The 24,407-nt window shown below is 47.1% G+C and overlaps 1 protein-coding gene and 1 non-coding gene across 4 annotated transcripts in view; one reads left to right on the forward strand and one right to left on the reverse strand.

Moving 5' to 3' along the window:
- TRANK1 (tetratricopeptide repeat and ankyrin repeat containing 1) overlaps nt 1–24,407 on the forward strand; it is a 77,694-nt gene that overhangs the window by 37,894 nt on the left and 15,393 nt on the right. For all 3 annotated transcript variants that reach the window (XM_074345260.1, XM_010945812.3, XM_010945813.3), the window contains 9 exons: nt 5,366–5,524; nt 6,272–6,526; nt 8,086–8,262; nt 8,921–11,827; nt 15,773–15,972; nt 16,448–16,585; nt 20,105–20,251; nt 21,351–21,507; nt 24,261–24,349. In XM_074345260.1, coding sequence (XP_074201361.1) covers nt 5,366–5,524; nt 6,272–6,526; nt 8,086–8,262; nt 8,921–11,827; nt 15,773–15,972; nt 16,448–16,585; nt 20,105–20,251; nt 21,351–21,507; nt 24,261–24,349 — 4,229 coding nt within the window. The remainder of the gene's footprint in view (nt 1–5,365; nt 5,525–6,271; nt 6,527–8,085; nt 8,263–8,920; nt 11,828–15,772; nt 15,973–16,447; nt 16,586–20,104; nt 20,252–21,350; nt 21,508–24,260; nt 24,350–24,407) is intronic.
- Nucleotides 13,070–13,142, reverse strand: TRNAA-CGC (transfer RNA alanine (anticodon CGC)). The gene has a single exon. It is a non-coding gene; the product is annotated as a tRNA-Ala (tRNA).

The following is a 24,407-nucleotide window of genomic DNA, read 5'->3' on the forward strand; positions in this document are numbered from 1 at the left end:
GCTTCCAGGGAATGAACTTTTTCGAGGGGGCAAAACTGGTTCTGTGACATTAGATGCAAATCAGTTTATCTTTTCTTAGTACATGAAGACAGAAGTGAGACCCCCCCCCCAATCTTCGGAAGAGTTGTTTACTTTTCTTGAAAGCTAGAATGAGACAACTCTTATTGAGAGAGTGTCTGCCACGTTGTAGGAACTTGGCCAGGTCCACCTTTGGGCAGTAGGGGTGAATTTTTTTTTTCCATGAATGCACACGTTAAAAAAGAAAAAAAAAAATCAGACAGAGCAGGGGATAACAAAAATTAAGCCCACTCCTCAGAACCAGCCACAGCCCCCAATTTAAAAAATGTATCTCTATTTTCCAGTCTGTCAGCTGGGGACAGCATCTATTGACTGACTGCTGTATAAGATCAAGTGCAACAAGTCAGCCCTAGTTGTTGAATTTTGTCAAGTTCTTTGTGTCATTTACATTCTGTTCCTTAACTCTCAGTTTTCTGTGCTTCATCTATAGATTGGTTCTAAACATTGAAAACCAGTAAATGGCATTCACAAGGTGGAGTGATGATGTAAATGTTACACTTTCTAGAACTAGTGGCCTTGCTGGACCCATAAAAGAGAATCACCAGATGCTCTTAAAATTTTGCCCTTTAAGTGTGATACACTTTAAGCATCCTAGATCAATGAAACAGACATATGCCTTATTATATATGTGTGTTTGTGTATGTATGTACACATGCGTCCTTCTTAGAATCTCTTTAGACTTTTACTTAGACTGTGGCCACAGCACATGCATATTATGCTTCTTTTAGTTCTTGTGACTCCTGTGGCTCAGGCCTGTCTAGATTTATCTCTTGCTCTGCTAAATACCTACTTAAGTAAGTTTTTCACGGAGGAGATACGCCTAGTAGACTTAAGGAGTTTTTGAAAATGTCTTTACTTTATCCTTTGATTGATGGAGACTGGTCTGCATACAGACATTGTGTTTCTTCCATCCTAAGTTGCACTTTCCCCCCACCTTTGCCTTCTCTGACATTGGGATGTGCATCACGATCAGGGACGTGTCACCAGTTAATGGCAGGTGGCTTTTTCTGGTGTGTCTGACAAGCCATGGTCTCAGAGGTTTACGAAATGCACTGTAAAACCTTGTTCCTCAGAACTCTGTGTTCCAGCTTCCCCTTGTTACTGATGAGAAGTCTGATGCCAGTCTCCCATATCTTCCCTTCTGATTTTCTGTCCTTACAGTTCTGAAATTTCCCAGAGATGTGTCTAGGTGTGGGTTCTCATTCATTCTTCTCGCTTGGCACCCGTTGGCCCCTTTCAATCTAACTTTTTATAGCTCAGGGAAAGTATCTTCTATCATTTTGTTCCCTTCCAGCATCTCTTTGAGCTTCCTGAATGTATAACATGTCTGTCTGCATTCCGTAATGTTTTCTGTTTCCCTTTTTCTTTCCAGATCTATGACTTGGTCTTTAGCTTTTCCTTTTATAATTCTGCTTGCCTGTTGCTTTTTTTTTTTTTTTAATTTGGAAACTCAGCTTTAATTTTTAAGAACTCTTTCTGGTTCTCTGCTTGTTTCTTATCTGTGACAGCTTGTATGTGATTGACATTTGCCTTTTTTTTTAATTTTATTTTTTATTGAAGGGTAGTTGATTTACAATGTTACTTTCAGGTGTACAGCAAACCAATTCAGTTACACATACACACACATATATTTTCAGGTTCTTTTGCTAGCTACTTCTTGAATGGCATTTAACAATATTGAGAATTTTTTTTTAAGGCCATCCTCCTCTTTTCTCTGAATTATTTATGTTTTTAGGGGGTTAGTGGACCTGTCTTCTTGCTTCTCCTTTGTGCACTTGCCTTTCCTATATTATCTTCTGATCTTTGGATGGTTTGTATTTATGAATGAAGGACAAGACTTATTAATACTTGATAGATGGTTAGTGCACGTTTATTGAAGTTACTTGGATGTGTTTCCCCAGAAACACTCCCTCCCTGGAATGGGTGAGTAGGCGGCAAGTTGAAGGCAGTATGTGGGGTGTGTGTGTTTGGGGGAGAGTGGGAGGGACTCTTCCAGGCTGAGGATCTTGGCAATTTCCAGGGTCAGGAAAGCTTTATGTGGGGAAGATTGAAGCTGCTTTTTATCACTGCCCCTCCCCCACTGCCTTCCCCATCTATGTTTTAATTCTTATTTATTTATTTAAAATATGTCCTTGTTTCTAGGAAAATGTGGGAATAAGGGGAGAGAAATGTATCTGCAGAGTCCTGTTTTTCCGGGATGTTCTTTTAAAACTGTGATATATCATGTTTTGTTTTCAAATGACCTCTATTTTAAAGAATTGTAATTTCTTTGGTGAGGTAGTATATTTAATAAGTCATTTTGAAATGCCTCCTGAGAGCTTATGCCTGTAATCTGTTTCAGGAGGGTTTCTACTGTTTGAGAAATTGAAAGTAACCAGATTTCTCTGCCAATGAATTTCCAGGTTTTAAAATAACCTTGTAAGGAAGGACCACCAGTTAATGGTAGAAAATGGCTGGTTTGCTTGCAAATTTATCGTTCATTAATTACAACCTTAATTCTTAGAATGCTGTAGATGTATAGATGTATGTTATATTTAGTGTTATGGACTTTAGTATAAATCATGAACTTCTGGTTTCGTTTTTAAAGTTTTGATTTTTTTCATTTTCCTTGTATAATGAATCTTTGAATGTCTGCTGATCCTAAAAACGTCTTATCTTCTGAGATGGTCTTGCTCTCCCTTCACCTGTCTCCTCCTTCACCAACTAGATCTGTGGTCCAGGTTTGGCACCAAGAGAAGAGACTCAGTAGGATCACAGCTAGCCCCCTTTCCAATCATTAGAATTCAGCTGTCAGACGCACCTGGCAGATAAACACATGCGGGAGGAGGGAACGTGCCTGGTTCCAGGCTTGACGTGTGGGTCGCTGGGGAGTTTGTGTTGCAGTGAATGCAGACAAGCCTAAATCCCCCAGTGCTCATTGGTGAACTTACTGGATGTCTGATAACTTTAAAGCTTTCCAGACCATTGACCACGAAGCTTTGCTTGCCACGCTAGAGGGATACTGAATGACTCTAGGGACACACCAAGTCAAAGAAAGCAAAAGAAAATGATAAAAAATCAGAAAGGAAGAGGATGACAGTTATCAGGCAGGGTAACAAGTTGGAGTCTTCCCAGAGAGCTCTTCCCGAAGACTAGCGGTAGAACCCTTGTAGAAGCCAGTATTGGAATATGATCTCTGTATCAAATGTGGCTGTTCGTTTGAGCATCACATGGCTGTTTAGAGTCGTATGCATACATTTTGTTTCTAAGATCTTGCTGGTTGCGCAAACTTTAAAACCTGAGGTGGAGCTGAGGGATCTTTGTAGACCTGTACCATGCAGTATAATTTTCTATACTGATGGAGATGTCCTATAACTGCTCTGTCTGATGTGCTAGCCGTGAGGCACATAGGGCCACTGAGCACTTGAAATGTGTGTGGCTTGTGCAACTGAGGAACTGAAATTTTAATTTGCTTTAGTTAACTTTAATTTTACATTAAGTTAGCGGCCACTGTGTAGGACAGCATCTTTTTAGACTTTAGCCCTAGCACGGGTTTCTGTCCAGAGTAGTAGTTGAGAGGATAGTGGGAGGGAGATGCAAAGAGAAGGCCTGGGGCCATGGGAATAAATGTGGATCTCCAGTCATAAAAACGAAGATTGCATGGACCTTAATCTCTCCCCATCCTCACACATTACCGGGCCCATTGGAAGCATTATCTTTGAGAAGAGCTCCTGCTATGGGATTGGTACCCTAGTTCTGACCCAAGTCCAACCTGATGGGTTCTGATTTTCACATCTGTGGTCCTGAGTAAAGCACCAGTAGGACACTAGCTTTTGTACCCCGATGAACAAGCGCTCCAGTTTATAGACTAGGATAAGAGATGCTCTCACCTTTCGCTCCTTGGGAGGTTTACTGTGCCCCATTTTGATGAAAATGGAGATGGTGTCTTTCAGTGGCTTTTGCATCTAGGTGAGAAAAAACTTGAGAAACAAAGAGTCTCACTGAAAGGTTCTGCTGTTCTCCACACCAGAGCTTCTCGATGTTAATATGCACATGAAGCATTTGGGAGCCTGTTAAAATGCAGAGTTTGCTCTCGCAGGTTCAGGGCAGGACCTGAGATACTGCCTTTCTCACTAGCTGCCTTGGAAGCTGTAGCCCAGCGGGGGATCCTGAGTGGTCAGGGTTACCTGGCTGTCTTCCCTGCTTCTCCCGGCCACCACTAGATGGCAGCACGTCCACCTTCTCTGGCAGCTGGTGCCCCAAAGTCCTCAGGATCAAGAACAAAATTGCAGCCTTTGTTTTTCTCACAGTTGTTTGTGATCTTCGGGGTCTGCTGCTGGGAGACCTGTCTGATGATGGGATGCTTTTATTCCCCCTCATTTTCATAGTCCATCTCCTTTAAAGTGCTCCCGTCCTGTTAGAACATGGCATGGAACACACATTCACCTCTTCACAATGTGATAGCACGTATGCCGTGGGCCAGGCCTGTCTCACTGGGTATGAAAACACATGTCCAGTTATCTGTGCAGTAAAATTCCATTTTAACCAGGAGGGCTTTTTGAGTGTATCATCTGATACCAAATAAAACATTTACCCTTTTTCCAGCCTTCCTTCAGTGGGTGATTTTGAATCATGACTCCTTTCTCAGTAAACTGAAGCAAGGGGATAGTGTCTGCCCATTTTTGCCCAGAGAGCTGGCTCCTTAACTCTTGGCTTTTTCCACTTGTCAGTAAGGTGCGTGGGCAGCTGCCACGTGGCTGGATGTTGCTGCTGCGCTAAGCCATCCTCCTGCTGTCATGTCCCTGAACCATTATATCAGTTACCTACGGCTGTGTAACAAACGACCCCCAAACTTAGTAGCTTGAAGGAGCAAACACTTAGTTAGCTCAGGATCCAGCAGTTGAGACTGGGCTATTCTCACAGCCTTAATGGAACTCCTTCAGGTGTCTGCCTCTTGCTGATCTTAGCTAGGCTCTTTCACATCCAAGGGGCCTCAGTTTGGATGACTGGGCTGATGTTTCTTATCTAGCCTAGACCTGAACAGAACTCATAAACAAGGCCTCTCAAATCCTAGGCTCAGAATTGACACAAAAATCACATCCACAGTCTTCTCCCAGTCACGGCAAGTCTTGAAGCCAGGCCAGAACCGGAGGTTAGGGTGCCGGAGGAGGCTGGGGCGGGGTCCTCTAGTGGCTGGCACTTCGAAGTCACATGGATACGGAGAGGGATGGAGAGGTGTGGTCATCTCTGCCATTTACTGCTGCCATGATCTCTGCAGTCAGAAGCAGCACCTGGGGGTGTTTTGCAGGTCTGAGCAACGGTGAGGGACCCGCTAGCGAAAGCGACATTTTCCGGAAGGCCTCCGAGCAGCTGGTGACCTACATGAACTCAGGAAGCCGGTTGCAGAAAAACTTTCTGAAGCAAGAAGTGGTTCAGAGGTTCTTACGCCTTCTTTCTTCACTGCAAGGTAACTTTCCTCACAGCCTTCAGTCATGCCCAAGGATGATTTAGGCTCCTTAAAACCCTTCTCTCATATCTTTTAAAAAAAAATTATTTGTTTATTTAATTATTTATTTTAAAAAATAGCATCACTTTATTTTATTTTAATTTTATTTTATTGGTGGAAGGGGGGAGGTAAGTAGATTTATTTTATGTTTTGATAGAGGTACTGGGGATCGAACCCAGGACCCTTGTGCATGCTAGGCACACACCCCGCCACTGAGCTATCCCCTCCCCCCTCTAAAACACTGATTTTGAAATAATGTCATGATCTACATGTAAAACATTCAATCAACACAGAACGTTCTTCAGTGAAAAATCTGTCATCTACCCCTGAACTTCAGTCCCCACATCTCATCCCCAGAGGCCAACTCTGTTACTTGTTTTTCATGCATCCTCCTGGAACTGTTATTTGCATATATCATCCTTTTTCAAAAAATGCCACAGATGTTTCTTTCTTCTGTTGACTAAGGCTCTACTTCCTTAAGGTATTTCCAGCCTTCCCAAGGAGCTCACAGGGCCGGTGCTGGCCCTGAGGTTCACGTGTGGTTGAGTAGCATGCCCGAAGTAACTAAGTACTTGTTTATGGTTCCCCAGGACCTGAAAATACTGACCAGTAACTTGGGGTATTTCTGTACCGATGTGTTGGGTTGTTGTTGGGAGCAGAAACCACATAAACCATCTTTGGAGTGTGATGTATTCTTGTTTTTGAAAGAAATTCCTCCTGACCTGGTCTATGACATTAACCGCGACTGTGCCAACACCTTCATCAAGTCTTTACTGGAAAAACAGAGATGGCCCGAGGTGCTTCTGCTGCTGACCCGCAAAGCGAGCGGGGAGCTGCCGCTCGGGGACTGCCTCATCAAAGACTGCGACCTCTCGGACCTCGACCTCTGTGTGGTCTTCCCCCACCTCTGCACCTGGGACCAGCGGAGGACCCAGCTCCTGGGCCACCTGATAGACCGCGGAGGTGAGTCCTTGAAGCTGAGTGAGCATCCGGGGGTCATCCCAGGGGAGTCCAGGCCATCACAGGACTTCCTCTTGATTTCCCTTTCTCCTTTAAATTCTGCCTCTTCTCTTCCTCCCTCATATCTTCTCATTTTGAAGCAGTGATGGGGTCAGTGCATTTTTGTGAATTCTCCCCTTGCTCTCTTGTGTAAGGAACCTCAGGCCTGTGGGAGGGGCCTTGGCCCCGGTTGTAGCCACAGTGGTCATTTCCTCCTGACCTCCAGCTGGACTTTTCCCTGCACTCAGTGTGCCATGTGGGTGCTTGTCAAACTGTGTGGCCTTCTTTTCTGATCCACGGGTTGGGATTTGAGATGTTTGTTTTTAAAGAAACGGCCAGATAAATGGGTGGGTGGAAACATCTGCCGCTTTAATCAGCACAGTCACACTTGGCTGGATGTGTGTCTGGAGTGTGCACACATCTTGCTGGACTGGGTTTTATTTTAAAACTAATTTGGAAACACCAACCTCCTCCCACCCCCTCTCCCCAGCGCCCCCCAGTAAGGCCACTACTAACTGTGTGATCTTGGGCACGCTACTTATGCCTCTGTCTCCTCATTTATAAAATGGGGGTGAAAATAGTCCCCCTTAGGTCTGTTTTGAATATTCAATGAGCTCAGAGATGCAGGCTCTTGGAAGAGTGCCTTGGCTGTGTGCTTTTCTGCCTGCCTTGCCGTTTAAGGGGAAATGACCTTCAGAAGGAGTGATGACACCTTGGTCCCAACCCTCAAAGTGCCATACAAAGCCCATGGGTTTCAGGACGTAGATGGTATGCCTCCATGTTATTTCTGCTTTAATTCTTCAATCCATTCCTTGTGTGGAGCATTGCTACCTTTGCCCATAAATGAAGGCGCTTATGGCATTCCTGTTTTGTTCCCGATGAAGCAGGCACTTATCGAGTACCTCCCTGGGGTCAGGTGCTAGGACCCAAGGATGGAGAGTGAATACATGGCTGCGGGTGGCATTGTGTGCAGGAGGGTACAGGGCTGCAGGGGATGGAGGTCAGGGAGCCTGCACTGCAGAGGGGAGGCGTGGACTGAGCTAAAAGGAAGGTGGTGTGGGGGTGGAGGAGTGTCAGGGAAGATGACAAATGAGGGCAGAAGGGCATTTTCAGGAAGGAGCTTCCTAGAAGCAAAGGATGTGTGAAACACGCCTACGTCTTGATCACTGTGTGTTGGGGACGGTGCTGGGAAAACCCTGGGAGTTCAGTTGTTTGTGCCAGTCCCTACTCCAGGGCAGTGCTGATGGCGGTCCTGTGGCGGGATGGGAGGGGGAGCTGGAGAGATGGGAGAGGAGGCGAGGCCCATGGACAGGGCACTTGGAGGAGCTGGGCTTTCCCTCTGAGGGTGCATGGGAAGCCCTTGCCTCCCAGAAAGGATGCTGGCGGGAGGGCTTGGAAGTAGGGTCAGCATCAGCTCTTGCTTTGGAATAAAGAGCAGAAGCGGTCCCAGCCCCGCAGGGGTGCAGGGCTGTGCCTCCGCTCAGGGATGCAGCTGACTGTGCCCTTCTCTCTGCCTCTGCCAGCCTCGCCCGAGGGTCTCCAGGGCAGCCAGGAGAGGCCGATCACCACGTGCCTGAAGCATGAGGACTTCGAACTGGCCTTCCTCCTCTTGACCAAGGGTGCAGATCCTCGAGGCATTTCTCTCACCGAAGGCGACACTCCTTTGCATGCTGCACTCCACATCTTTCTAGAGATCAAAGGTAGGCCTTTATTTTGTAAGCAGTCTTTTTCTTGAGGAGGAAACTGGATATCAGAACTGATGCGATGCTCTTTGGTCTTTCCTACTGGGAAAACCAACTGTCTGGAAAAGGCTTGTTTCTTGGCCAGGCGCGTATCTCCTGGCCCCTCACACGTAGCTTGATGGGAAGGAGTGAGCATCACAGTGAATGGTCAGGGTGGGTTCACTGAGAAGGATTCTTAAGTTTCGAAGTCCATAGCTGCAAATATTTTCCATTTACTTACACCATTTTCAAGGGACTTGACATAAAGGATCTTACTGGAATATTATAAGGTGATTTCAGGGTTTCTCAGCCTTGGCACTGTTGACAGTTGGGAGGGATAATTCTTTGTGTGTGTGTGGTGGGTGACCTGTGCATTGTAGGATATTTAGCAATCTCTGGCCTCCACCCACTATATGCCAGTAGTACCTCCTAAATTGTGACCCTCAAAAATGTCCCTAGACATGGCCACATGTCTGTTGGGGACCAAATCGCCCCCAGTTGAGAATCACTGGGTTATCAAATCCTTGGGGAAGTTCCGTGTTCTCGGGACCCCTGGCTGGCATCTCTCTCAAATCCACGGGGTCTGTGCTCCCCAGAAGAGCTGTTGAGCACTCATCAGGGTTTTTGTGTCTTTCAGCTGACGTCGGTTTTAACTTCCTCAATCACCTGTTGAATCTGTTCTGGTCCAAGCCCAGCGAATTTCACTACCTCAACCCCAACAACCAGGACAGCAGCGGGAACACGCTGATGCACATCCTCTTCCAGAAGGGCATGCTGAAGCGCATGGGGAAGCTGATAGGTCTGCTGGTGAAGTTTGACATCAACTTCAACCTGAAGAACAAGGAAGGCAAGGACGTGCGGCACCGCGTTAAGAAGAACGACGCGCTGCTCCTGGCCTGGAACAAAGCCCTGCTGGAGAGCAAGCGCAGGGGCCGCCAGGACACCGCCGCCCACGCGGGGAAGCCCCTGCGCTCCGCGGCCCCAGCTCACGCGTCCCAGATCAAGGGCTCCTCCAAGTTGCCACCCTGCGGCGGCGGTGCCCGAGCCCCGCCCGGAGGAGCCGTGGTCCCTGACAGCTGGGAGACCCTCCCAGATGCCCAGGCGATGAGGCCGGAGCCTGGGGTGTCCAGGCCCAGCTCACGGAGAGACTGCCTCGTGCAGGACATCACGGCTTTGATTCGGCAGGTGGAAATGGATCCATCCCTCTCAGAGGCCTGTCCCCAGGCTCCTGAGCCTCTGGAGGCGGGAGCTGGCCCTGAAGTGGAGAAGGAGCCTCAGGGCGCCCCGGGGGCGGGGGCCTCTGACAGCAGCGGGAACAACCCCGGTGACCTTGAGGCCGCGGAGGGATGCGTCCATGGGGGCCTCGGGGCCCGGCAGCCCGTGCCTGCTGGTCACAGGGGGACAGAGGGCAGTGACGACCAGGACGACCAGAGCCTGCCAGAGGTCGAGGCCTGCCTCCTGGACTTCGAGAACATGACATGGGAGATCGAGTGCACTTCGGAGATGCTGAAGAAGCTATCCAGCAAGATCATGACCAAGGTCATGAAGAAGAAAATCATCCTCGCCATCCAGAATCTGGGCAATGGCGAGTGGACGCGGGGCCTGCGGAAGCGGCTGAGGAACCTGAAAGGGAGCATCCAGCTCTTCGAGGCTAAGCTGGACAAAGGGGCCCGGATGCTGTGGGAGCTCGCCATCGACTTCTCCCCTCGGTGCAGCGAGAACCCCGAGAAGATCATCGCCGCAGAGCGCGGCGCGCACCCCTCGGAGAAGGTGGGGCGGGTCTACACGGAAATCATCCGGATCTGGGACGTCGTGTTGGATCACGACAGGCTGCCGGACTCCATCCAGGCCATCTGCAGCGCCTACAACCGGGGCCTGTCCTGTGTCCTGCGCAAGAAGCTAAAGGGTATCAACAAGGGCCAGGTGTCGGCCAACAAGAAGATCCAGAAGTGGATTCCCCGCTGCTACGTGGAGGACACGGAGGCCGAACAGAGCGGGGCGCGCGCGGAGCCCGAGTACTTCCCGCCGGCCAGCGCCGTGGAGACGGAGTATAACATCATGAAGTTCCACAGCTTCAGCACCAGCATGGCCTCCAACATCCTCAACGACACGACGGCCACCGTGGAGTACCCCTTCCGCGTGGGCGAGCTCGAGTACGCCGTGATCGACCTCAACCCCCGGCCGCTGGAGCCCATCATCCTGATCGGGCGGAGCGGCACCGGCAAGACCACTTGCTGCCTGTACCGGCTGTGGAAGAAATTCCACGTTTACTGGGAGAAGGCGGGGCAGGCGGGGAGCCCGCTCCTGGCCAGACAGATCTGGCTGAAGAGAAGGTTGGAAGTAGAGCCCCGAAAGGAGGGTCCAGGCGGGGGAGAAGAAGAGGAGGAGGAGGAAGAGGAGGAAGAGGAGGAGGAGGAAGGTTCCCTGGAGGTGGAAACACTGGACAGCGGAGAAGAGGAGCAGGAGACTGAAGCCTGTGCCCGCGGGGCCAGCGAGGAGCCTGGTGGCCCTGGGCAAGGGGCGGAGGGATGCACCCCAGAACAGCCCCACCAGCTGGAGCATTTACATCAGATCTTCGTGACCAAGAACCACGTCCTGTGCCAGGAGGTGCAGAGGAATTTCGTGGAGCTTTCCAAGTCTACCAAGGCCACCAGCCACTACAAACCCTTGGAACCCAATGTCCACAGACTCCAGGACCTGAAGGATGAGAACTTTCCACTGTTTGTCACCTCCAAGCAGCTGCTCCTCTTGCTTGATGCTTCTCTGCCCAAGCCATTTTTCCTGAGAAATGAAGATGGCAGCTTGAAGAGAACCATCATAGGATGGTCCACGCAGGAAGAGCTGACCATCCCCAACTGGCAGGAGGAGGAGGAGGAGGCCGAGGCAGAGGAGGGCTACGGCGAAGAGGAGAAGGCTGCAGAAACGCGGCCGTGTGACAGCGACCCCCGGGTGTTTGTGACATATGAGGTGTTCGCCAATGAAATATGGCCAAAAATGATTAAAGGGAAAACCTCCTACAACCCCGCACTGATTTGGAAGGAAATAAAATCTTTTCTGAAGGGATCTTTTGAGGCTCTCAGCTCCCCCAAAGGGAGACTGACAGAAGAAGCATATAAGAAATTAGGGCGGAAGCGGTCCCCCAATTTCAAGGAAGACCGGAGCGAGATCTACGTCCTCTTCTGCCTGTATCAGCAGATCAGGTCTCAGAAAGGTTACTTTGATGAAGAGGATGTCCTCTACAACCTGTCCCGGAGACTGTCGAAGGTCAAGGTGCTCCCGTGGTCCATCCACGAGCTCTATGGTGATGAGATCCAGGACTTCACCCAAGCCGAGCTGGCGCTGCTGATGAAATGCATCAATGACCCCAACGCCATGTTCCTCACCGGGGACACGGCCCAGACCATCATGAAGGGCGTGGCCTTCCGCTTCAGCGACCTGCGCTCCCTGTTCCACTACGCCAGCAAGAGCACCGGTGACAAGCAGTGTGCCGTGCGGAAGCCTAAGAAGATCCACCAGCTGTACCAGAACTACAGGTCCCACTCGGGTATGTCGGTGCCTTGGGCTTGCCTGTGAGGGAGGTGCTTGGGCACTGACCTTGGGCTGCTTTTGAAGCTGTGGTCCAGCTTTTGTCAGGCCCTTGACCCAGCTGGAATAAGGACACTGTTTTGGAGTTTGTTAGTGGTTACCCTCATGAAAAAGAGATCTTTTGATTTCTGCCAGTACTTACTCTTAGGCTGATCATTTAGGCTGTGGTTAAATGGAAGTGGACCTTTAAGTTATTACATCTTAAGGTGTTGGCCATGGTATGAAAACATCTCAGGGGAACGTTTAAACTGCTTGAGAACTTTTGTTACAGCACTTTGGAACTACGTGCTTATGCAAGATAAAGTAATTCACCAATTACAAATCATTAATCCTGAAAGCAGCTTTTCTCCCAAGGAGAAGCAAGAAAAGGCAGGTGGGAGGTGGTGGGAGATGACACACACTCAGGCGCTTTTGATTTGCATCTCACTTGTGCCTCTCCTCTGTGCCAAGCACGATGCTGAGCACATATAGTACCTGCTTTTAATCCTCACAACAATCCTACAAAGTAGGCGTCATTCCCATTTTATGAAGACACAGAGGGTTGAAATAGTGGGACACTAATGCCAGAATATTTCCTTTATCATTTATAGAATGCTCACTGTGTTCTTATGCTGCTATCGTACTATCTTACTGTATTATCAGACTTCTCCAGTGACTCTTTGTGCTTTTGATTGGAATTTCATTCAATTTCTCAGTCTTTGGGAAGAATTCACATCTTTACATTATAGGGATTTCTGAACCTCGGCATATTTCTCTATTTAGATTTTTTTTTTTTACTGCCTTTTGTGATACTTTATAATTTTCCCCAGACATTTTCCCCAGCAGTTAGATTTGTCCTGGGGACCTTATACTTTTTGTTATAATCATAGCTATACCTTTTTTCTCTTTTTATATTTTCCAGTCACGTCTTACTGGTAGAGAGGAAAGCTGCTGGTTCTTGTATGTTGATCTGGTGTCTCACAATCTTGCTGAACACTCCTCCTACTTCTGCCTCTTAGAGGTTGGCATGTTGGTGCAGATAAGGGCAGTTTTCATCTTCTTTCCTATACTTGTCATTTCTTTTTCCTGTCATATTCCTGTGTTATTCCTGAAGTTAATGGGAATATTTCTAACATTTCAGTATTTATGCCTGATGTAGGTTTTTGTTGTTGTTGTTTTGGGGGGTGTGGGTAATTAGGTTTATTTAGTTATTAATTTTTAATGGAGGTACTGGGGATTGAACCCAGGACCTCGTGTATGCGAAGCAAGCACTCTACCACTGAGCTATACCCTCCCCCTGGTGTCTCTTTTTCTAGATACATTTGGTAGGCTATAGTCTGATGGTGAGAGAAAACACACACATCCCAAACACACATATACGCATACACATACACACTCGCCCACGTACATACATCCAGTGTAAAATTAGATTAAAATTCTGATTTGTGTAGCCAAGGATTCAGAAAAACGGTCAGAGAAGCCAGGTGGCCTCCCAGAGTGCAGCATGTACCACACAGCTCAGCCCGGTTTCCAGGGCTCTCAAAGTCTCCTGATGTTGCTTGTCCATCACAGGGTCTGGTTGCATCTGAGCAACTCAGCTTCGTGGCCTTCTGTGGTCTTCCACTTGTGTTGTGTGGGAAGAACTGGCCCAAGGAACTTGATGCTCTTAATAGGAATTTTTAGTCGCCGCCCTTCTTTCATCTGTTCAGGAAGCATTTATAGAACTCCTATCCCCCAACACTGTTGGAGGGGTCGGGTGACCAAAACCCACATTTCTCTGTCCTCAGGACATGGCTCTGGAAGGCACCCCCTTTTTCGTTATTGGATCCTGTGGAGAGGACCTAGCACGAGCAGTTGAATGAGCCCCTTATTCTGATGTGTACCCCTGGTTCAGCACCACTGGTATAGGGACAGCAGCCTTTATGATCAGCAAAGTAGAGAATGGCGAAGGGAATTGTTCCTGCAAACTGAATTTTTTTTTTAAATTGCTGTGCTAAGCAACCCACACAGATGATTACTGCGTAAACCCCATCTCCCACCTCCTCTCTTAGTTGTTGTTTTTGGTGGCTGGGAGGTAATTAGGTTTATTTATTTATTTTTAGAGGAGGTACTGGGCATTGAACCCAGGACTTCATGCATGCTAAGCATGCACTCTGCCACTTAAGCTATGCCCTCCCTCCACCTCTTCTCTTAGGATGGAGGGAAGGCTGTGTGATTTCTGTGTATAGAACCAGAAAAAGCCCCAATAAGATGTGCTAGAAAACACATAAAATGTTAAAAAAAAAAATTCAAGCTCCCTGTAAGGCTGCTAACAACTAACATTTTGTTTTATTTCCTCCTGATCTTTTTACTTATACATATATGCATTTATCACACTCATGTATGTATTTATTGATTATGTAGTGAATATATGTTTAGTGAATATTTCCCCATTTTTTATTCTTTAAATTGAGATTCACACAGCATAACATTCATCTGTCTAAAATGTGCAACTTGGTGGGGTTTTTTAAATAATATATTCATGAGGTTGTGCAATCATAACCACTATCTAACTCCAGAACAGTTTTGTCACCCCAAAAAGAAACCCTAAAACCATTAGCAGTCTCTCCTCATTCCCCTAACCCTGTGAACTACCAGTCTACTTTCTAGATTTGCCTATTCTGGACATTTCTGATAAATGGAATCATGCAACATGTGACCTTTTATACCCATCTTCTTTCATTTCACATCATGTTTCCAAGATTCTTCCGTATTATAGCCTATGTTAGTACTTCAAGTTTTTTGTGGCTGAATCATCCTTTATTCTTTGAGTATGTTTATATAAAATAATTTATGTAGTTCCCTAGAAGGTCCTTTAAGTGGATTCCAGTTTTTCACCACAGTGAACACTTATGTGCCTTTTTCTGATTCTTTCATTAATGTAAATCTCTGAACCACAATATCAGCTGAGTTAGATTAGATTCAACAGTTTCAACTTGTGCTTTCAATTTCTTTAAACTGTGTACTTTTGATAATAGTAGCCCTGGATGATGAAATTTCCCTTTACTCCTTGATAACTGCAATGGGGACACATGTGCCCATTTCATAGTATTCTATCTGGTGTCGAGCAAACGGCACAGGGCCCCTGAGAATAGTGGGAGACCCAGGATGGTCTGTGTTCAGACCAGCTTCAAATCCTGACACTTGGAGGTGTTTCCTAACTTCTCGGACCTCAGCGTCTCTGTTTGCAAAAGTGGGGTTGTCTGGTCTGTCTCATCGGGCTGTTGGGAGGATTAAAAAGGGATGATTTTTAGGAAGGTGCCTGTTGTACAGTCAGCATCACTGTCGATGTTACTTCAGTGCTTAGACAAAAATGGGACCCAGGGAGAAAGCTCAATGGAAAGTTCTTTATCCAGTGTGACAGTTTTTCTTAGTATAGTCCTGTCTCGGCTGGGAATACACCTGGCAGAAAGGGTGATGTCCCAGCTAACATCCAGCACTGCTCTTACCAGGTAACGTCTCTGGTGCGCTAAATACCAATGACAGGGGATGGAATAACTTGCTTTTTTACCGTCTACATTAGCCGCCTGTATTGGCATTCTAACAGCTCTAATTGTTTAGATTACATTTCCGCCTTGACTCTTCTTCATGAGGTAATTTTCTCTAACACGAATATAGGTCAGGAATGAGATTGTACAAAACCTTCGTGCTACAGCAAACATGCCTCTGTCTTCATCTACTGCACCCAGAATAGTACAGCTCGGCGCCAAAGGGATCATCTAATAGGATCTGGAAATGGGCTTGCAGCTAGCTGTATGTACCATCAGGACCAATGCTGCCTCTCAGGAAAAACAAAACAAAACCAAACCCAAAATAAGAAAACAAAATACAAGAAACCCAGCCATGCTGTCATGTTGTATGTTACATGTTTTTTGTTTTATCCCAGGAATCCTCAATCTGGCATCTGGAGTGATAGATTTACTTAAGTTCTATTTCCCGGAATCTTTTGATCGCCTTACAAGGGATTCTGGCCTCTTCGATGGTCCCAAACCAATTGTCCTGGAGTCTTGTAGTGTGAGTGACTTGGCAATATTGCTTCGAGGCAACAAAAGGAAAACCCAGCCCATCGAATTTGGAGCCCATCAGGTGAGTTTCTTGAGATTGTATGTTTTTAAATAAAAGGCGAAGTGGGGAGGGTACAGCTCAAGTGGTAGAGTGCATGCTTAGCGGGCACAAGGTCCTGGGTTCAGTTTCCCAGTACCTTCTTTAAAAATAAATAAACCTAGTTACCTCCCCACCTCCACTAAAATAAAATAAATAATTTTTTTAAATAAAATAAAATAAAAGGCAGTTTGTGATTGAAAAAAGTTTTGAGAAGCTGAGTCATTCCACCAGGTAGAACTCAATAGCCCCTGTTCCAAAATGAGGAAGTTTCCGGGATGGGTGAGTGACTAATTGTTATTCACAGTCCCACCAGCCTGGCTGACCAAGTCCACACCGGTACTTCTCTTCAAAGACATTCTCTGCCTCCCATAGAAATCGACTCAGTGTTACTAGATTTCTCTTTCTACAATTTGATGTTTTTTCTCTTCTATTCCCTCGCTTTTTTTTCCCCCCTCAGGTGATCCTTGTAGCCAATGAAATGGCAAAGGAGAAAATTCCAGAAGAGCTGGGGTTAGCACTTGTGCTAACAGTTTATGAAGCAAAGGGCTTAGAATTTGACGATGTCCTCCTTTACAACTTTTTCACTGATTCCGAGGTATGTCATTCTGAGTTCTTTTCCCACAGTGCATGTATCTGTATGAGCTACCCTTCCACTCCTGGGAAGAGAATTTGGAGCTGAGTCGAAAAGAGTTTGTCACAGGTGCCTGTTTCTGTTTTGGACCATTGTCCATTTGGTGTGGGGCTCTTTGTGTGTTTGGATGTGGGTTTTGACAAGGGCTGTGGGTTGCTCCGCAGTGTCTCATGACCTGGTTCTTCCCATGCCCTGCCCTTCCCTGCTCTCTTGTATTCATCTCTTCTCAAGGCCTGGTACCCAAGTGCCAGCTTCCGGTTTTCCCTACGACTGTTATTCTTGACTCCCGAGGATGCTCGAGTTGGAGCAAGCTCTAATGAGAGCCTTACAAATGAAGGCAAGGTTAGCAGTGTCCACCTGGCGAGGACAAAACTGGGCAAGGTCATCCCTAGAGAGAGTGAACTCCGGGAAGACAAATGAGCCTTGGTTCCTGCCCCCGGGATCAGGTAACGCAGGAGACCAGAACAGCCGCCCCGCCTGAGCTTCCTTCCGGCATGGCTTCGCCACCACTGCTTGCAGGCAATGGCAGCCGGAGAGTCCCTGGACTGACAACTCAGTGACCTCTGTGCCAGCCTGTTGTCTCAACTTGGCTCCTGAGTGCTGGTGACAGTCTTTCTCCTCCAGCTCAGTACATTACGGGGAGAGCCACCAACTCAAGGCCATTGTCCTCAGTCTCCTAGCCACTGGTGTCTCTTCACCACCGTCTTTGATGGGGCTCAGGCTGGCTGCTGACTGTGGGGTGGGGTCTTCTTTGGGGACCTAGTTGGCTGTGCCCGGGTCCTCGTTGCAGATGTCCCACTGCACATGGCGCGTGCTCGAAGGGGCTATTTTCATACCCAAGTCAGGAGCACTCTTAGCTTTGACTCCCTAAAAATCTGCCCCAGAACTAACCCTTTGAATGGAGTCCATATTTTTCTTTTGTCTAGTCTTTTAAAAAATGTCACGTTTGCCTTGATAATACCTACAACTAATATTGCTACGGGCACTTTACAGTTTATAACGTGCTTTTTTAATACATTGTCTCAGTTCATCCTCCACTGACCCTCTGAGGTTGTATTTTTATTACCCCCATTCTACAGATAAGGCCAGGGGTCATGGACATTAAGTAAATTGCCCATAGTCATAATGTAGGTGCCAGAGCCTGGAGATGAAGTCAGATGCTCTGAGTTCTAAATCTCATGATCTTTCCCCTAAAATTCCTTCCTTTTAAAGCCCTGCATGCAAATCGGCTGCCAGAACCTTCCACAATGAATATATCATGGCCATCCCTTAAGTGCATTCCTTTTCTATTGGCTTTTGCTAATAAAATGAGATACATTCTCATTAATCCTGGAACCATTTTTAATCTCTGAGGACTAACTTTTTTTTCTCATAATACATCCATTGGTCATGGTTGGACCGAGGCTCTCCTAAAAGAGGAAGGGGTAAGACTTTGTTGTTCCTGTCTTTTATGAAGTGCCAGTTGTATGCTTGTGCTCGTTAGAAGCTCCAGGAGCTCTGGGCTGATACATTGGTAACTTGTGGTCAACTCTGTGTGTGAAAGAAAAATCTGGTTATTCTCTCTAACCTTGACCCTAGCACGGCAGAGTCCTGGATGCCTTGACCCTAAGCTCCCACCAATGGCTCAGTGAGTTGCATGAAATTAAAACAATGACCAATTGGATCTTTTGTAACATCCCCTTCATCCTATGTTTATAATCTCGATATGATGCTTCCCAGTTGCCATGGGAGTAGAGTCATGCATTCCCCAGCGCAAAGCACACATTCAGTTTATCATTTACAACCCCAAGACCAAAAGGCATCAGTGCAAATGGAAGTAGATGCTTTAGTCCAAGGAGAGGAGAGACAGAGGTCACTGAAGTCCCCAGTTGTCCTGGTCTGGCTGCTCACATGGGGTTTCTTTCAAGGTGAAGGCTGCTGAACAGTTTGCTATTTGAGGCAGATGGACTGAGGCAAGCACCTCTCTCCATCCCTGGACTCGTCTTCCACCCATGTGTCTAGCAGGCTCACTCTGTGTGTGTGTGTGTGTGTGTATGTGTGTGTGTGTGTGTGTGTGTGTGTGTAGGGGCTTCTTGTTGCCCTGACCTGTGAGTCTTCTCTTCAAAGGATCCATAACATCGTGATCTATCCCCTAATTAGTCAGTAGGAGAACCGTTCCTATTGAGGAGATGGTGTTTAAAGCACTTAACCTAGTGTTTATATAGTTTAAGTTACAGAATAACTGAAGGGAGGTGAAGAACTCTACCTACCCCGCCTTTCCATCATCCTTGAAAGGCTACAGAGGTAGAGAATAGCATCATTTTATAAACAGAAAAGAACAGACTAGGAGAGCTGACCACCTACTCCCTCCGACACACTAAAGTATGAAATCTGAAATTTCATGGGAATCCTTGACTCTAAACACTGCACGTCCTCTGGGCACTTTTGCCTCCTTAGGGTCTGCAAACTTAAGTCCTGGCAGCCAGATCCAGCCTGCTGTCTATTATTTTTGTGTGGCCTGTGAGCTCAGAATGGTTTTTACATTTTTAAATGGTTAAAAAAGAATCAAAAGGAAAATAATATTCTGTGGCATGTGAAAATTACATTCCATTCAGTTTTAGCATCAAGAAATAACGTTCTATGAGGTCCCTGCACGCCCATTCATTTACTACGGACTGTGGCTGCTTTTGCTCTACAAGGGTGGAGTGGAGTAGTTACAAGGGAGACCCTACCCACAAAGCAAAAAGGAGTCATTATCTGACCCTTGACCAAGAAAATTTGCAGACTCTGGTCTACAAGTCACAGTGGTTCTGTGGCTTGATTTGGATAAAGGGAAAAATGGCTAAAATATGAAGTCTTTCTCAAGCATGGTGTGGACACTTCACATTGATTATCTCCTTTCATTTCCCAACAAACCTGGGTCATTCTATCATCCCGGTTTTACAGAAAAAAATGAGACCTAGAAGAAGCAAATAAATATTTGGTCAAAGTCACATAGCTCATAAGTAGGTGAACTGTGCCATGCTGTGTTCTCTCTGAGCCCAGAGTCCATCTTGCATAGTGTACCCCAAGGCTCCCGAATTTCTCCATCCTTGGTTGAATCATTTAGTTTGGACAGTTTGTCCCATGTGTCTTAATGACTGAGCCTTAAACATGTTGTGAGAAGAGGTGAGGACGCTGGTTTCCTCTCTCCATCTGCTTGTGGAAATGCTTGCAGCGAGCACTTTGGGCCCTGAGCCTTCCCCCTGGAAGTGAGCACGTGTGCCTGCTTCGCGGCTGTCTTGGCCCAGCGTCTGGGGCTGTCTCCCCGGTAGCTGCCCTGATCCCTGCCTGGGCCCCGACCCCCACTCTGAGGCCACAGGACGCCCCCTCCTCATGGCTGGGGCTGAAGGCCTGGCCCCCATGTCAGGAAAAGGGGGCTCAATTCTCCGCAAGGCCTGGGGAGGCTGGGTGTAAGCTTCAGAAGTGTATTCTGCTGGTCTTTAATGTGTCTTTGTTATTCAGGCTTACAAGGAATGGAAGATCATTTCCTCATTTACTCCTTCATCCTCCGAGTCCAGAGAGGAAAGCGGGCCACTGATTGAAGTGCCCCTGGAGAAACGCAGCTCCTCCCCGGGACGCCATCTCACCATCAATCCAGAAATGTACAAGGTGATTATCTGCCACTGGTCCTCACACTTACTTGACAGGGAGCCAGTAACCGAGACTTGGACAAGAAAATGAGGTTAGAGATGGAGCCTGTGCTGTGGGTCTTCCTGCTCATCAGCACTGGAGGGTGGAGGACAAGCAAGGGAACACGGGCATCTTAGCGTTGGGGACCCCTCTCCTCAGCAGAGAGCCGGGCTCGATTGATAGAGGTGCCCATGGGTAGGCTGCACCTCTGTTCACCTCTGGAACTTGGCTCTGTTCAGAAACTGTGACTGTTGTCTCCCAGCCTTGATTGTGCAGGGACCCGGCTCCCGGTCCCCTTGGCATCCCAGCTGCATCCTCAAGAAGGAGGCCAAAGCTATGAAGTTCTGTGGAGCTCTTGCCTAAGGGAGGCAAATGGGGGCCTTGAGTGATCGCAACATCACAGAAAATCAAACCAGCAAAATCAAAACCTTTGGGAGAAGCTACTGTCCTAGTTTTATGTCTTATACAGAGTACAAAACAAACAGAATAGCAGTTATCAGGTTATTTCTGTCAGTGCCAGGAAGGCTCTGCAGAAATAGATGTCAAATCACCGCCAAGCTATGCAAACCTCTGGATAGCCACAAATCCGTCATTGTTTTGAAATGTGCATTATTTCATCAAGGAGGCCCTCCCTGAGTTCAGGTCATCATCCCCTGAGACCGTCAGGCCTCCATCGTCCAGTAGGTCAGGAGTAATTTAGTGCTGATGATAGTCACAACAGAGGAGACTGCTCCAGTTTTACAAAAGAAGTTACAGTGACTGAGTGGGATGTAACCATGGGGGTAAACGGAGTGAAAAGTTCATGGGACCTGTCTGCACTATCTTCCTATGAATCTATAATTATTTCAAAAGAGACAAGCACAGCAGACCCCACGGTGGGTCTGGACTCAGGGCGCCCCTCTCTTGCTAGAGCTCCCTTTACCTGGGCTGCGGCCACAGTGAGCTCTCTGGTCCCGCTCATGCCTGTGCTGTCCTCCGTGAAATGTTGCACTTCTCCAAAATCCGAGTAAGCCTTTGAAGTGAGTCACACCGCACTCTAGACAGAGGGCTCACATCTTTGTCCTGTTCTCCTCTTTAGCTCCTGAACGGGGAGCTGAAGCAGCTGTACACGGCCATCACCCGGGCTCGGGTCAACCTCTGGATCTTTGACGAAAACCCAGAGAAGCGGGCTCCTGCTTTCAAATACTTCATGCGAAGGGATTTCGTCAAAGTTGTGAAAACGGATGAAAATAAAGGTCAGAGGTCATGAAAATATTCTGGTTGTCAGATAGAAAGCATGTTACTCTCAGCCACTCCAGGATCAGGTATAAAAGGGATAGTTTTTTGAAAGCACTATTCTGTCCACATTCTTCTGAGAAATGAGAATTTGTATTTATCACTAAGGTGTGTGGGAGGCAGAGGTGGAAATGGGATTGGGAGGGTTAACTCCTTCAGGGAAGGTCTTTTATCTGTCCTTTGGAGGTGAGCATCCTGGACAAGGTTAGAGAGAATAGGCTCTGTTGTGGGGAGGCAAAATGGTGTGGGCTCTTGGACAGCTGATAGGTAATACCTATCCGGATAAAAAATGTACGTGCCTTTTGACCCAGTAATTCCACTTCTAGGAATCTATCCAGAGATACTAGAGTATTATCAAGGATACTATCCAGAGTATTTCAAGGACGTGTCTCAAGGAGACGTGCATGAGAGGGTTCACAGCCCTGTTTGTAATTATGAGAAACTAAAAACGGCCTAAGTGTTCATCAAGGTGCAGCTGTTTGCAGGGACTCCTCTGGTGCCGGGATGGGCGGGTGTGGGGTTGCTGATGAGATGTGGGCACTTTTTACCCTCCTGTGCTGTTTGCCGAGTTTCAAAAAAAAACACCCAACATCATCATGAATTGTTTTCATAATTTGCAAAGGCTAGCTAATTAAAAAATGGAATGACGTTCTCCTGATAGCATAACTAGGGGAGAAATAATCAGCTCTCATGAGGAGATAACTGTTCTCTTTCTCGTGGGTTGGCAGTTGAGTTGGCTCCTCCAGGCCACGGTGAATTTCTCCAAGGATGAGGGGAAAGCTCAGGGCTCCGCGGCTGCAAAGAGGTTTGCTGGTTTCCTGAGCGTTTTCCAGCCAGTTTTAAGGAGGCTATTTCTGGTTACAGCCAATGGCGCGGCCAGGGACCAAGATCAGATGTTCTGTTCCTGGGACCTGACTGTATGGGCATAATGGGAAAAGTCAAAGTCTTGTGTTAACCGGGCTTCTCGTTAGAACTCTCCACCTGTGCAGCCACAGGGCATCATTCAGGGCCCACTTTCTTTCCCTGGGCCTCCTCTTCCTCGTTTAAGAGGAGAACGAGGGGGTGGCCTCCCAAGCTTGTTCTCATTCTTTCCTGCTGCTCAAACCTGTTTTATTCTTGAACTAGGTTCTGGCATTCGTTATAAAAGGTCATCAAGCTAAGCAGTTTTTGTTTTTTTTAATTAAAAAGTCACAATGGAAAAAAAAACAAATTTCTTCTGTATAGCACAGGGAACTATTCAATATCTTCATATTGAATATGACGAGAATCTTCAATATCTTGTAATAACCTTTAATGAAAAAGAATATGAAAACATTTATGTATATATATATGCATGACTGGAACACTGTACTGTTCAACCCCAGTACCTCCATTGAAATAAATAAGTAAATCTAATTATCTCCCCCACAAAAAACAGCAACAACAAAAAGACACAAGAAAAAGTACAGTGGTAATTGTGAGTCATGAGTTGCACAGGGTAAAGTCTTTGAGGACATCTGTTTCCATGGGGAACTTGGGGTGCGTGGAGTGACTATGTCATTGAGGGTTTCTTCCATGTGGCACCAGCAGAGGTCACTGACCTGAGGCAGAGATACTTCGGGGCTTTGCTGTGGGAATAACGTGTCACCAGGGCACTCAGTGCACATGGTGTCAGGACAAGATGCTGCGAAGTCAGTTTTGCACACAGAGGTGGTGGACAGCCAGCAGGGAGGGTCAGGCTGCAAGGATTCGTGTGTGTTTTTGCACCTTCTAAACAAAGCTGGCGTGTCCGCCTGGCTCCTCCAGTTGGCAACCCTTGGCCTGGGTGTCTCTGATTCGGCATCTGTGTTGTCTCGATACTCAGTCTTTCAGGTGTTTCATGAAGCTGTGACTCAGAATCTGCAGGGAGTGTCACCACTGCTGATGACACTTAGAGGGTCTCAGGAGAGCGGGCCAGTACAGTCACCACGGGTTGGTGAGAATAGCAGACGGACCAGCAGCAGGTGATTGTCATGGTCTGTGTCCACCAACCAGAATGTGTCAGATGGCTTCCTGCAAGGAGGACAAAGTCTGCACATTTGGAAATACTGTAAAATTTTATCACCTTGTCCCTTGCTAAGGCCCTGGCATGGGAGTTTGTCAAGAGCTACATGGCTTTGGGTTTTCAAGGAAGAATTAGAACTTGGTCTGTCTTCTAACTCATAGCCATACAAAAGTAGACCAAAGCTCAAATACCAAATGGCATCCTTTCTCACACCCACCTCCTCCTTCCAAAATGCACCAGAACCTGGCTGGATAAGCTCTCCTCTATCTTACATGAATACTAGACAGACAACATGGATGTGTTCTCGGGCTGCCAAACAAAGACTGGGTGGCTTACATAACAGAAGTTACTGTCTCACAATTTTGGAGGCTGGAAGTCCAAGATCAAGGTGCTGGTGGTTTGGTTTCTTCTCACGCCTATCTCCCTGGCTGTAATGATGTGTATGTGTTAATCTCCTCTTCTTATAAGGACGCCAGTCTGATTGGATTAGGGTCCACGCAACTGCCATGTTTTAACTTGATAATCTCTTTAAAGACCCTGTCTCCAAACACAGTTGAGTTCGGAGGGACTTGGGGGTTAGGGTTCAAAACTTGAGAAATTTTGTTGAGGCAAGGGTAAATTCAGCCCATAGCAACAGGTTTAAGTGAAGGATGCTCAGAGAGGCAAACCCACGTTTCTTTTTCATTTTAGACCTTGATGATAGCATGTTTGTTAAGACCTCAACCCCTGCAGAATGGATCGCACAAGGAGATTACTACGCTAAACACCAGTGCTGGAAGGTAAGGGGTGAGGTCTGCCTGCCCTGTGGCCTCGTCAGGCCTCCCAGATAGGGTTCTC

This window comes from Camelus bactrianus, chromosome 17 (assembly GCF_048773025.1).
Source record: "Camelus bactrianus isolate YW-2024 breed Bactrian camel chromosome 17, ASM4877302v1, whole genome shotgun sequence".
Taxonomy (NCBI): domain Eukaryota; kingdom Metazoa; phylum Chordata; class Mammalia; order Artiodactyla; family Camelidae; genus Camelus; species Camelus bactrianus.